This window comes from Protopterus annectens, chromosome 3.part1 (genome assembly GCF_019279795.1).
Source record: "Protopterus annectens isolate FY-2018-M chromosome 3.part1, PAN1.0, whole genome shotgun sequence".
Classification (NCBI taxonomy): domain Eukaryota; kingdom Metazoa; phylum Chordata; order Ceratodontiformes; family Protopteridae; genus Protopterus; species Protopterus annectens.
In genome coordinates this window covers 1,561,721,836-1,561,736,160 of record NC_056732.1, presented here as the reverse complement: position 1 = coordinate 1,561,736,160, position 14,325 = coordinate 1,561,721,836, and the positions used below count along the sequence as shown (strand labels likewise).

General features: G+C 42.9%; 1 protein-coding gene across 1 annotated transcript in view; it reads left to right on the top strand.

Annotated features, from left to right (window-relative positions):
* The window catches only part of LOC122797804 (SCO-spondin-like), a 4,708,783-nt gene that overhangs the window by 3,059,451 nt on the left and 1,635,007 nt on the right, over positions 1–14,325 (top strand). Inside the window, exon 71 of the mRNA XM_044066325.1 lies at positions 23–193. Coding sequence (XP_043922260.1) covers positions 23–193 — 171 coding nt within the window. The remainder of the gene's footprint in view (positions 1–22; positions 194–14,325) is intronic.

The following is a 14,325-nucleotide window of genomic DNA, read 5'->3' as shown; positions in this document are numbered from 1 at the left end:
TTTTTTTTTAATCCTGTGACAGGAAGCGGAAACTGGAGTGATTGGAGCGCATGGACCACCTGCAGCAGGACTTGTGGAGGAGGCATTCAAACACGTAGCCGAGCCTGTGACAACCCACCACCGGAGAGACAAGGGGATTTCTGTGAAGGTCCTAGTACTGAAGTGCAGTCATGTAATGCAGACAGCTGCCCAGGTAGGGAGAGTAAACCAGTCTGTGAAGAGAAGGTATTAAACTGCAGACATGCAGTAATTTTTTTTTTCATTAGATAGAATATAGAAACCTATACACTGACATGGAAAAATATGAAAGGTCAAATAGGTTTGTTTTGATCTAACTTCTCTTTTTAGACATGAAGAGATATTTTAATAATCACAGTGCATAGCATCACTTATAGGCAGCATGGATACTACAGCATAAATTACAAATGTACATGAGTTTGAAAGTATGGACTCCATTGTCCACTTAGCAAAGCTTTCATGTTTTAAATAATATCGTTCGCTGAGAAAGGGAACTGATGCTTCACAGAAACTTCTGATATAAAATAATGATGAACAGGGCAAAATAAATGTACTATATATATGGACTTTGCAATAGCCAGTCTACTTACTTGTTTTGGGAGGTGAGTGGAAATTGGCAAGAGGAGGCTGGCATTTACTGGGGAAAATTTGCAAAAGAACCAAGGTAAAGGGAGCAAATAACTTGAGTGGGAAAGGTAATAGACTGGGATGAGACAAAGCAGAAGTTTGGACTTCTGTTTAGAAACTACCTTTTCTACCAGAGATTGATAGCAGAATGCAGGCAACGCAACGGCACAGTTGGTGCAGAGGGTTAGTGGTGTGAGCTGTAGATCCTGTGGTACAGTGTTTGATGCCTGTAACTTTCATCTGCCTACTGAATGTCCTTGATTAAGGCACTTAATCAGACACTGATTCCATGTCACCCCTGAAAAAGAATTGTGTGTCCAGTCAATCTACCCGGTTAACAAAATGGGTTTTATTATTATTAAAATGATGAGGGTATTCTAAGTGAAAGAACAGCTGTGGTAGAGTTTTTAGTTGAGTCTAGAATAGAAGCTGCTCTTAAAAGGGGTTAACTAGAAGGCCTTATAAAATAATGTGTCATAAAGGTAAGAATCAGTCAGAGAAGGTTAGAAAAGATTGGGAAGAAAAACTTGAAAGGCAACTCACAAAGGAAAATTTGGAGGACATGTGTATGGTTCCCAAGTAAGGAAAAAGTCCAGAATGTTTGGGAATTTTGCTTAGAAGCATTTGTATAATTATTGTTATACCTCAAACAGACTTTAGAGAGTAGGAATGAGAGAAGTAATTGGGAACATGCTTTTTGGGATGTAACAATTTAACAAATTTGAAAAATTCCTTATAGAAGAGAATTTTGCCAGAAATGCTTGGGGAACAAATCATTAAGTAAAGAAATTATTATGTTGAGCATGGGCATGTTATCTTAATTGCCTAGACCTAGTAAGGTGTCACTGTGTTTAATACCACTTACTGCCAAAATGCAAATACTAGAAAATGGAAATGAATATCTAAACCAACTATAATTTAAGTACTGAACATTGTAAAGGTGATAACAGAATGTGAGGTGGTATATTTAGAAAAGGGAAGGAACAAGCTACATAAAAAGAAAAGGAACATTTGGAAATAATACATGCAAAATATTTTTCAAGGGAGGAATGAAGTTTAAAGGAAGTCAGGAATTGAGCAATTTATGAAATGCTGAAGTGAATGATAATTGCTAAAAATAAAACATATGAATACTGCATGAAAATAAAGATGAAAAAAATGACCATGGTTTGTTTTCTTTTCTATTAATGTATGTGTTCCACTGGGTAACCATTTGAAATATCAAGACCTGCTAGAGAGAGTCCCAAAATATGAAGACTGAATAACTGAAGGATCGGACTTCATATACTAAGTCCGAAATGCCATTTCTCAGAATATTTCAGAATATTCCCTTTTCTCTAAGGTATGGTGATCTCTGAGTTGGAATATGTAAATTTGGGGATGGGGTCCCCCCTTGCAAACAGAAGTATAAATGAGAAGAGCAATTTTCAAAATGCGCTCTTCTCCCATGTTTTTTGTCATCCCCACTGCAAACAGAAGCTTAAATGAGATCAATTTTCAAAATGCACTTTTCTCCCATGTTTTTGTCACCCCCCCCCCCCCACGACATTTCAGCACTCATCATTCCGAGTGTCAGCATTTCAGTAGGAAGCAATTCTAGTCTCTTTGTTGAAAATGTGACTTAATAAATGTTAAAAAAGAAACAGATGCCATATGCTGCCCGGTTAAAGAAACTCCAGCTCTACTCAGTGGCATACCGCCTGCTCAGAGGTGATCTGTGCCTAACGTATAAAGCCATGTCCAACCCGGAATTAATGGACATGCTGCACCTCAGAAAATCCAAATCCCATCGAGCTACGTGCTCGAGAGACTTGAACCTCAGCACTGAAATAAATAGGACATGCTGGAGGGACAGATTCATAACCCAGAGGCTCCCTTCACTCTGGAATAAAATCCCAGTCCAGGTTAGGCAGAGTCCCTCACTGACTCTCTTCAAGAGGAATCTTGATGAGTGGATGGGGGGTCGTAGGTTCACCCCGGGTATCACTTCTGTGTCACTGTTAGACAGAGGCACAGTATATTAACCTCAAAATTAATTTAAATGGGTGGCGAAAGCCAAACACACTCTGGCTAGGCTTATAAATGCCCTAGGGCATTTATAAATAGCCTAGTATGAACCTATGAACCTATGAAAGTGCTACTGTGTGTGTGTGTGTGTGTGTGTGTGTGTGTGTGCGCGTGTGTGTGTGCGTGTGTACGCGTGCACATTCCTGAAAGCACATGCCATGCTTTTCTTCTTAGACTGTTGTGTGCCACTTTGGAAAAGCTGTGATTATTTTTTTCCCTGTATTGTACACATTTTCATTCATTGGCTAGGTCATATTCCAGAGGGCTTATGAAAAATTTATCAGAATCAGACCCAAATGCTAACTGGAAAATGCACACGAGTCATGGAATAAGGGATATTTAATAACAAAATTGTCTTTTAGAGACTGGCCGGAATTAAAAATGTATCTGTTAATCTTTATAATAATCACCCACAGAGCTTGCAATCACTGACCGATTATATATTCCCTTTAATACTATATTTTCTACTACATACAGTTTTGCATTGTCTAATTGCCTAAATCATTACTTTAAACATAAATGAAAATGGGTCAGCTTGAGCTTGGTCACAGATTTCACAGGGAGCCTCCCTCATACCACAGACAACTCCTTGAGCCTCTCTAGATATTAAAAAAGCAAAAAAGTAGTTTGGATCACCTTATTCAAAAAGTACTACACTGTACTAAAGCACACCAACTTCCTGACCCCCAGTAAACAAACAAATGCACACTTGAAATAATCAAGATTTGGCAAGCTATATTCTTAGGAACTTAGGAAAAACACTATGCAAGAAATCATGAGAATCATAAGATGTCTAGCTAGCTATATTCATGTTTAACGTGTTGCTTCCTACAGCAGTATATGCACCAGGTAAGTAGAGTTCATGTGTATCCTGTTAGAATATATTCATCTTTACAGGAGATATCCTTGTCATCCTGAAACCAATATACTTGTCATTTCTCCTGGTAAAGGTGCATACATAAAAATAAGGCAGCAAGGTGGCATATACACATTGACACGATTTGCTAAGCATGACAGCAAAATAATTAGCATGGGATGTGCAGAGCAGGGGTTATTAAGGGGTGTTTACAAAGTTATGAAATATTAGACATTTCCATGCTTATATTAATAATGCAAAAACAGAGTGCGATACTGTCATTTAGGGGTGGTAAATTCAAGTAGTGGGTGTTAGAAAAATGACTTTAAAACATAGTGGGTGATGTGAAGACATTTTCAGATGCACTTGTAGTAAACAGTTGTGCCTATTACTCATATTTTCATAACTCCATTAATTTCATAAAGGCTGTGTGACATACAGTTGAACAAATTGTGCTGTCTTATACAAAACATTAAGGCACACAATGCTGCCTCTGATGCTTGCCATCTAACACAAATGGTTTTGTAGATTAATATTGTTTTGAAAATCTGAGAGATTGTTATATGTATAATTTGCATACATTTGACAATATTATAAGAAATAGCAACAGCAGCTCCATTAATAATGGAAAGCCGTTGAACAAGTGAACAATTCCCACATTGGTGTCTTGGTTCTATTATGTACACTTACAGAGATGTAACTTTTTGTTTGACCACAACTCTAGTATTTTTGGCAAATAAAATACAGTTTATCTTTCAGAGATCTGCAAAATAAAATCAACATCTACAGACACGTATTGAATACTAACACCAATGTATATCCCATTGACTACCAAAGAGATATAGTTTACATTTTTTGTAACTCATGCCATTTATCCGTGTGTTTTTAGTTGAGGACTTTGGGTTCATAGATTCATAGGTGATTATTAGCCAAGAACTTTCAGAAGCCTAGGCAGTAATACCCAGGATATGACAATATTATATCTTAATTCCCCAGATATGGGAAGGGGTAGTATCAGGGTATACGGTCTTTACGTGTTGGAGTACTGAGTCATTTTACAGTCTGCCTCTGTCCAGAAGGGACATGGACAGTACCCCAGGATTGGATTGAATTTATGGTTCCCCATCTATTTATCCAAATTCTTTTCGAAGATAGTGATGGGCAGGCTTTGTTTTATGAAGATGGGAACTTTATTCCATAGACAAGGTAGCCTTTGGGATATGAATCAGTCTCTCCAGTAAGTTCTGGTAGAGTCACAAATAAGGTTCAAGTCCATGGAACACGTAACCCTTGTATAAGTTTTCTTGCAAATTTGTAACAGTTTCATCGGGGCTGGATCAAAGAATGCCTTGTAGGTCAGGCATAAGTTCATTCTCAATAAACGATATGAGATGGAGTAAAGGGATAGGGCGTTTAGTCGATCTGCATAAGACAAGTGTCTTATACTTTGCATTTTTTTTTGTGAGAAACCTCTGGGGCAACTGCCATTGGTGTAAGTATCTGGTTAGGAATATGCAGAACAGTGCATTGTACTTGATTATGGGCCTGATGAGGGCTGAGTACAAAGGCACTTTGACTTCCTTTGATATTGATGCCATGCCTTTACTTCTAAGGTGAGCCACACAGAAGGATTTCTTCACTACCATATCTACCTGGTGGTCAAAGTTTAGGTTACTATATATCTATGTTCCTATGTCCGTCACCACTGGGTCTACTTTTAGGGATGTGCTACCAATATTAAAATTTGCAGGGATATCTGATTTACCAAATGGTATGATTACACATATTTTTGCATTTAGTCTCAGCCATGGTTTTGACACCAGTTATTTGTCATTTTTAGCCTGTTTGTAGGCCAACATCATTTGGGAATTCAATTACTGCTCCCAGCTTACAGTCATCTGTGAAGTTGGTGAGCCAGAGGCCCCCAACATTGGCCATCACTTCAGAGACGTATATACCAAATAGGAGGGGTCCCAAACCTGAGCCTTGTGGGACAGAACTAGTAACTTCTTATTGGCAGTGGAATCACCTGTCTGGACAACATGTATTCTGTTGGTGAGCCAGTTGGCTATTTATCTGACTATGTAGGGATTTATACCTAACTCAGTAAGTTTATCTTTGATCCCTGAGTGGGGGAATTGCGTTGAAAGCTTTGGCCAGGTATAGATAAGCGATGTGTACCATTTTACCCTCACCCATGGCCCTGGTGACTTTCTCAAAGAAGTCCACCAGATTGAGTAGGCAAGACTGCCCTTTTACAAAGCCAGATTGGGTCTGATTCAGTGTTTGGAGAGGTCCTATGTCATTTTTGATCAGGTCCTTGATAATTCTCTCCATGACCTTGCAGATAAGATTGCTCAAGCTCATGGTCTTTATTTCCCTGGGTCGGTTGATGGTCTCCCTTGTGCAGAGGGAATGACTGTTGCAGTCCTGTATTGTCCATCTGGAGTCTATGGTGAAAGAGGGTTTCTAGTGACCCTGATAGATTCTGTTTTAAGCTGTTTAAGAATGTTCCCAGAACCCATGGAGGCTGTGTTTTTTGGCTTTATTTATGTTCCCTCATAATGATTGGGTAGGGAATGGTTACGGCTATTTCTTTGGGTGTAGCAGGAGGTGATGGGGTGGGTAGTTTGAACTGAATGTGCCAGCCAGCAGGTTTGCTATAATTTCAGGCTGAGTGATTCATTCCTGATTAACCTGGCACATTGCTAAGTGTTTCCCTTGAGGTTACAAACATAATTAATGAAAGGCTTATGGTTATCTTTCACCTGGGAGGCTATCTTTGCTTCATAGTTTGCTTTGGCCAGCTCTCTAATTTGTTTGTTTAGACTGGTGAGTGTCTTTTTGCACTGTTTTGTCTGTCCCTTCTTGGCTTTGGTGAAGATTTTTCCTTTTTTTGAATAGCTTGATGTGAAATTGTTCAATCTCGCCGTTTGTTCTTACACACGGCTCCGAGTCGGCCGCATCACTAGCTCGCATCTTCGAGAAAGCTCGAGGCACAGTAATATCCCATGATCCTCCGGTGTTAACCCTCAGATCTAGTTTGCCGCTAGCAGCAGATCACTTCGTGAGGCTCGGGCCAGTACAATTTTTTACAATTTTCTGCTATATCAAAATTACTCGAAGTTTCGTCCCAGTTGGTTTTGAAACTCGAAGCCATTCCAACTCCCTCGACACTTCCTCCTCCGAGACCCGTCGAGTCATCGGTGTTAGGAGTCGAAGAACCGATGATTGTAGAGCCCTCGGTGCCGAAGCCTCCAGTAGTGCTATCGGCTCCGTTGACCTCGACTCCTTCGGAACCAGCCGGAGAGTCTCGGAGCCGAACGTCTTTCCTGGGTTCCGGGGGGGATAGTCGAACCGAGGTTTCAGTTCCGACTCTTCCCCTCGGTGCCTCGGCTCAGATTAGTTCGGATCCGTCCTCGGTGTCGGAGCCCGTGGTTCCGATCCCGGAGAAACGACTTCCTTCTTCGGATCGGGTCGGCTCTTCGGGTCGGGGCACTGGTGCCTTTGACATCATAAGGAAGGTCTTGTCGAATCAGACACTGACTTCATCGGCTTCTTTATCTCCTTCCCCAAAAGGTCCGCGTTCTGCTTCTGTACCTTCGGTACCTACCAAGCGTCGAGACCCAATGCCTCAGAAATCCCCACAGGGAGACTCTGGTTCCTCAGATGCATCCCCAGAAGCTCCCACTGAGGATGTTCCGAGGAAACGACTGTGCAAGAGGAGACACATAGATTCCCCTCAGGAATCTCTTACATCTGATACTGATTTAGATGAAGCAGAAGGGTCCCCAAGGTCCACCTCTGAGGATGTCTCCTTCGCAGACATTTTGGAAATCCTGAAGCAAAGAGGGGACTGGCAAACCCTTACCCCTTCTGCGGATGAATCGGTTTTACTGAAGGCATTTGGGACTCAACCTTCTACCTCCTGGGTGACTCCTCCCTTTGACGATCTTATGGACCTAGTAGCTCGGAGGGCTTGGGAAACACCTGATACAGTGGAACCAGTCCCACGTAAACCAAACAAATATTTGACAGCTCCTCAAGATAAAGCCTACCTTACTAAAGGAGTTCCCATAGACACTATGGTGGTGGCGGCCACTAAGAAAGAGATGTCTGAATCATCTTCCTCTGTCCATCCTCCTAATAAGGATTCTAGGACAATGGACAGATATGGCAAGCGCATATTTAGTTCGGCGACTTTTTCCATCCGATCGCTCAACTACCTTACGCATTTTACGCGTTTACAAAGAGAGCTCATTAAAGAGTTAGGAGATACTCTTCAGGGACACACAGATGCTGCTGTCGCCAATAAAGTGACAGCGCAACTTAACACCCTAAATTCCATAGTCAACTCGTCCATGAGGCTGATTTCATACGCAGCCGAAGGATCGAGTAGAGTGGCAGCTTCAGCGATTGCACTGAGAAGACAATCCTGGTTGCGCTTATGCTCCTTTGCGGAAACCTTTAAGTCTTCTTTTGCCAATGCCCCCTTTGATGGTGCCTCCCTGTTTGGGCCCAAAGTAAAGGAGACTCTCACAAGGTGTGAACAAGAAGGGAAGACCCTGTCTGCCGTAGGGGTCCATTTTTCCATTCCATCTAGGCCCTACCCTAAAGGGCAATGAGGAGGAAAAATGTGGTTCCGATAGACTCAGGGATCTTTTCAACACACCCAAAGTGACGCCTCCTCCAGAGGCAGAGGAGGGGGAAGAAATGGAAGACGCCGCCCAGCCGGCAGAGGGGGTCCGCAAAATCAGGGTGACAGAGAGACGTTCTCTGGAAAACCCTTCCAGCACTCCTGAGTGCAGGCCCGACTGTCCTGCTCTGGAGGCAGTCGGGGGTCGCTTAGCTTTATACCCAGAGGCCTGGCTAAATCTTACATCAGATTACTGGGTAAAAAGCATAGTTACCAGAGGCTACAACATCCCCTTCATAACAATACCACCAAACTCCAAAAAACTCCCAGATGTTCCACCCAGTCTGCGAGATCAAGCAACCATAGAAATAAAGAGGTTGCTCGAAAACAGAGTCATCCAACCAGTCCCAGCGAACCAAATAGGATCCGGAACTTACTCAAGGTTCTTTTTAGTTCCAAAGAAAACAGGGGACTGGAGGCCAATTCTAGACCTCAGCAAGTTAAATACCTTTGTAAAAAAGGAAAAGTTCCGGATGGTCACGCTTCAGTCAATCCTCCCTTTTCTGCAAAAGGGCGACTGGATGTGCTCTTTAGATCTCAAAGACGCATACTACCATATAAAAATGGCCAGGGCGTCCAGAGATCATTTGCGCTTCCGGCTGGGAGCCAGTCATTTCAGTTTCAAGGCTCTGCCCTTTGGTCTCACCTCAGCCCCCAGGGTGTTCACCAAATGCATGGCAGTAGTAGCGTCTCACTTGAGACGAAAGGGATTCCGGGTGTTTCCTTATCTAGACGACTGGCTCCTTTCCGCCACCACCAAGTGTCGTCTGCTACAAGCCAGGGACTATGCCATCAGTCTTTGCTCTTCACTAGGCATAACGGTGAATTTTGGAAAATCTGTCTTATCGCCGTCACAGCTTATCTTATTTATAGGAGCACAGCTAGATACCTCCCTGGCTCAAGTTACTCTCCCCCCATCAAGGGTATCAGACCTCAGGCACCAAATTTCGCTCCTGCTTCAGAACAACAGAGTCTCAGCACGACATGTATTAAGAGTTCTAGGCTTGATGTCAGCATCCCTTCTGATAGGTCCCTTAGGCAGAATGCACATGAGGATTCTTCAATGGATGCTATTCGCCCAATGGTCGTATCTACAACTTCCACTGTCTCACCAAATCTGGATCACGAATTATTGCAAGAAGGATCTCTTGTGGTGGATACACAGTCAAGAGCTAACACTAGGACGACCCTTTGTATTACCCAGTCCGATAGCAACTCTAACCACGGACGCTTCCCTGATAGGGTGGGGGGGATTCTTTCAGGGACAAACAGTCCAAGGTCAATGGTCCAATTTGGAGTACAATCTGCACATCAATGTTCTAGAGATGAGGGCAGTGTTTCTAGCGTTGCAACACTTTCACGAGTCCTTACCTCGGGGAACAGTGACAGTTCAGACAGACAGCATGTCAGTAGTCTGGTACATAAACAAGCAAGGGGGAACCAGATCTTACCCTTTATGCAGAGAGGCCCTCAGAATTTGGCAATGGGCAAAGTCCACCGGACGCTTTCTGATAGCAACGCACATCCCGGGGATTTCCAATGTAATCGCGGACAGGTTGAGCAGAGCCATCCTGTTCCCTCACGAGTGGTCCCTCAAATGTCAAGTAGCGGAAGAGATCTTCCGCAGATGGGGCCAGCCTTGCTGCGACCTGTTTGCATCCCCTTTGAATGCCAAATGCAGAAGCTATTTTGCCCTGTTACCCCCCCCCAGGGGGTGTCCCCAGGGACGCACTGGTATACAATTGGCCCCCGGGTCTCCTTTATGCTTTTCCTCCTGTTCCACTAATTCCCAGGTTTTTGCAGAAAGCCAAATGTCTGGACAGGACCATAATACTGATAGCACCATTCTGGCCTCGTCAAATCTGGTTTCCCTTCCTTCAATCCCATCAAGTGGAGAAACCATGGATTCTGGACCCGGAACCAGATCTGTTGACACACTGCCGGGAGTTCCTCACACCTCCTCAAGTCCTCAAACTGACAGCTTGGCTGCTCCGCTTCCCATCTTAGCCAGGTCGGAGTTACTATCTCCTGCAGTACAACAAATTATTGTATCTTCTCACAAACCATGTACAAGAAAACTGTACATTAGCAAATGGAACCGTTTTGTGCACTGGGCCTCCAAACAAGGTATAGATCCATTCGGGGCCCCAGTACACCAGATACTAGATTTCCTTTCCTCTCTTTTTCAAGAAGGGGCATCAACATCCACTATAAGAGTTCAACTGGCCGCTATATCCAATTTTCATACTGGCCGTAAGGATGGTTCTCTTATGTCTCACAGGCTTTGTAAAGCCTTCATGAAAGGTACTTTTCATCTCCGTCCTCCTTTTCGTAATCCAATAGCACCTTGGAATCTTAATCTCATGTTGTCACAACTCATGTTACCCCCTTTTGAACCAGCAACCACAACTTCGTTAAAATTGCTTTCGTGGAAAACACTCTTTCTGGTTGCCATCACTTCAACCAGAAGGGTTTCAGAGTTACAGGCTTTATCTATCAGACCCCCGTACATGATCTTTCATCCGGATAGAGTAACCTTGTGCACCAGTCCATCTTTTCTGCCGAAGATTTGTTCGATTCAGAATATCAACCAATCTATTGAACTGCCTACCTTCTTTAAAAATCATTCCAATAAGCTGGAATACACATTGCATAAGTTAGACGTTCACAGACAACTAAGATTTTACTTACATAGAACAAAAGAATACAGAAAGTCGGATCAACTTTTTGTATCATATGCGGACCAAAGAAAAGGACAGGCAGTAACGAAGGTTACCTTATCCAAATGGCTCTCAGATTGCATAAAATTCGTATATGCTGAATCCAAACAGCAACTTCCTTTCAAACCCAGAGCTCATTCTACAAGGGCGATTGCTACTTCTTCAGCCCATACCGCTCGTCTGCCTTTAGATACCATTTGTGCAGCGGCAACTTGGGCAAAACCACATACCTTTATCGCCCACTACAAGCTAGACAAGAACTCCAGGGACAGGGCGACGTTTGGTTCCACTGTACTCAGGAATGTTCTCCCTTGAGCCACCCGGGAAAAAAGGAGCTAGGGAAGCTACCCATGTGTAAGAACAAACGGCGAGATTGAACAATTTCACATTAAGAAGTTATGTCTTACCATAACGATCCATGTGAATTGTTCATCTCGCCTTTGTTCTTACATTCCTCCATCCCCCGTCCTACGGTCTGGGAGAACGGTTTTTTGATTAGATTCCTTTTCAGCCTTTTCTAGGTATGGTTGACATATTATTAACATCAATAATGGCATCTTTTGTCCTCTACCTGGCAGTAGGGTTTTTAGACATGTTTCTAGAGGGATTCTTCTGGTATAGCAAACTAGATCTGAGGGTTAACACCGGAGGATCATGGGATATTACTGTGCCTCGAGCTTTCTCGAAGATGCGAGCTAGTGATGCGGCCGACTCGGAGCCGAGGATCGGCTCCGAACCCGTGTGTGAGAACAAAGGCGAGATGAACAATTCACATGGATCGTTATGGTAAGACATAACTTCTTATTTATGCTAGTGGTCCGGCAGGGTGATTTATTTTTGCCAGTAATCATAGGTTTGACTCAGACAGAGAGCTACTGCCTGCTCTATGCAGCTATGAATGTGGTTGTACAGTGCTGTTTGTGTACTGCTCAGAGTAGGCCTCAGTGTCATCTGGTTTCAGAGGGGATTGGAAATTTAATAAGCTGTTACTTATTTGAGGTAATTGGACTTAGCAAAGTTCTTAACAGGTTTGGAGTTTGATGGTGTTTCTAAGTTAGTTTTAATGCTAAAGGAGATCATTTTGTGGTCAGATATTGCCAGGAAGGAGTTAATGCATGAAAGGAAGCAGCATCCCCTGATGTTAGTGTGTACTATGTCTAGAATATCTGAACCTCTAGGCGGGGAGCTAACTAGTTGCTCCAGGGTGTTTGCATTGATGAAGTCTAAAAACCTCTCAGCAACTGAATTATAGGTTGTATAAGTCTCCCAGTTTATAGAGGGGTAGTTGAAGTCACCCATAAATATGGTTAGGGTGAATGCTAAGAGATTCCAGTAGGTTTAGGTAGGAGGTGTAGTTTTCCAGACTCATGTTAGGGGATCTGTAGCTAGCAAGGATATTTTAGGGGGTCACTACTATGGTTAGTTGGGAATGGAGCAGCTCAAGCAAATCCTGTTGCTGGACCTTTCTAGCAGTGTACTTGTCCTTTTTGATCAGTGAGACAACTCTTCACTTTATTTTATTTTGAGCTGAGGGGGATCAGAATGTATGATAGGCATTGTAGCCTTTGATAGCCGGGCTGCTTTCAATGGTTTTGAACCATGTTTCCACGACTGTAGATATGTCTGCATTCTCCAGGATGAGGTGAGGAGTACTTCCAAGGACTGCAGTTTTTTTGTTTTTTTTATTTAAACTTCTAGCATTGAGCAGCAGTACCTTTAGGTAGTCTTGGGTGATTTTTGTTGTGTTTGAGGGTTTAACAATTTGGCACAGCCTAAAAAAGGCACTATGGGGATAGATAAAGTTTTTGCCAGTATACAGAAGCCAAGTGGTGACAAGTGCAAACCATTTCTGGCAAAGTATTGTGGTTTGTCGATCATGTCTCCCCAGGCTGACTGATATTTGATCCCCTTGTCATGAAACCAGAAACTAAGCCAATTGTTGAAATTAATCATTTTTGCTGATATTGTGGCATCATCATTGGTGAAGGTAGGATTCTACTCAAGGCTAGATCATAGCAGTCTGGGACACATATTCAGAGACCTCCATCATGTTTCTCTTCATATAGTCCAGTGAGGTATGGACTATGGCCATGTCATACTGGTACTTATGGTTTAAAGACCTCAGTGCATGTGTGATCTGGCAGATCCTGGCCTCAGACAGACAGCTCACTGTGATCTACTCCTTGTTTAGCCTGGTAAGGGGCATATCAGTACATCTTACAGTGGAATCCCTAATAATTAGAATGTTTGGTTGTCTAGTCTCTTGCCTTATGGACTTGGAAGCAGGGCTACTATGATTTTAAGAATGAGGTGCTGTCTTTTTTGAGTGTGCACAGGGCCCCTGAAAGATGCTATTAAGAGGTCTTGGAGGTTTGGGTAGATTACAAGTGAGACCTCCGCATATGTGGATCTATGTGTTTGTTCCTTAGTGTTGGTACTGAGTGTTTTAGGTGTAATGTAGATCTATGTGTTTTTGCCTTAGTGTTGGTACTGAGTGTTTTGGGTGTAACCTAGTTTCCATTTTTCATGTGTGTGTGCGAGATCCTTGCCTCCAATGACATTGTGTATCTACATCTTTCACAGTGTGTTTGTCTTTTCTAAAAATAATACTTGTCAGTGAACATGAGGCAGTTACTACACTGCCTCAGATGCCCATATCCACCAGGCCAGAAACAGAGATGACAATGAAATGCCTGTCCATTATACCATAGCCTTAGTGCATGGGATGGAGTAGGGGAGAGTCACTTACAGGTCTAAGTGGGAGTGTTCAGTATTAGATCGCCTGCAATGGTGCTGACCTCTGTGCAAATCGGCAGCTCTTCGAGCAGCTTGAGAGATATGGAGAGAGTTTCCTATAGAGGATTTTAAACTGGGGAAGTTTGTTTATATACATGGCACAGGTAGCACAAATGTGAGGGTTTTATACCAGCAGGACGAAAGACGTTTGCACAGTTAAGTCCTCAGGCCAATAAGATAAACAGACAGTTAGCCTTCCACCAGCAGTTCCCAACCCATATGGGTTGAATAAGCCCTCTGCTCCCACCAGAGTGCAGAAAAAACGTCTTAATTTAAAATGAACTGGTTCTGAGCTCAAGTGTGGTAACAAATGCTTTACAATGAAAGGCAGAACTCCTACAGTAACAGGAAACCTCGGAAATAAGTTCACAAACCCTGAGAAATGTTCCCAAATACAGAAATACCAGCAGGATGAAAATGTTTACACAGTTAAGCCCTCAGGCGAATCAGATAGACAGTGAGCCTTCCACCAGCAGTTCCCAACTTGGATAGGTTGAATGAGCGCTCTACTCCCACCAGAGTGCAGAAAACCTCTCTTAGTGTAA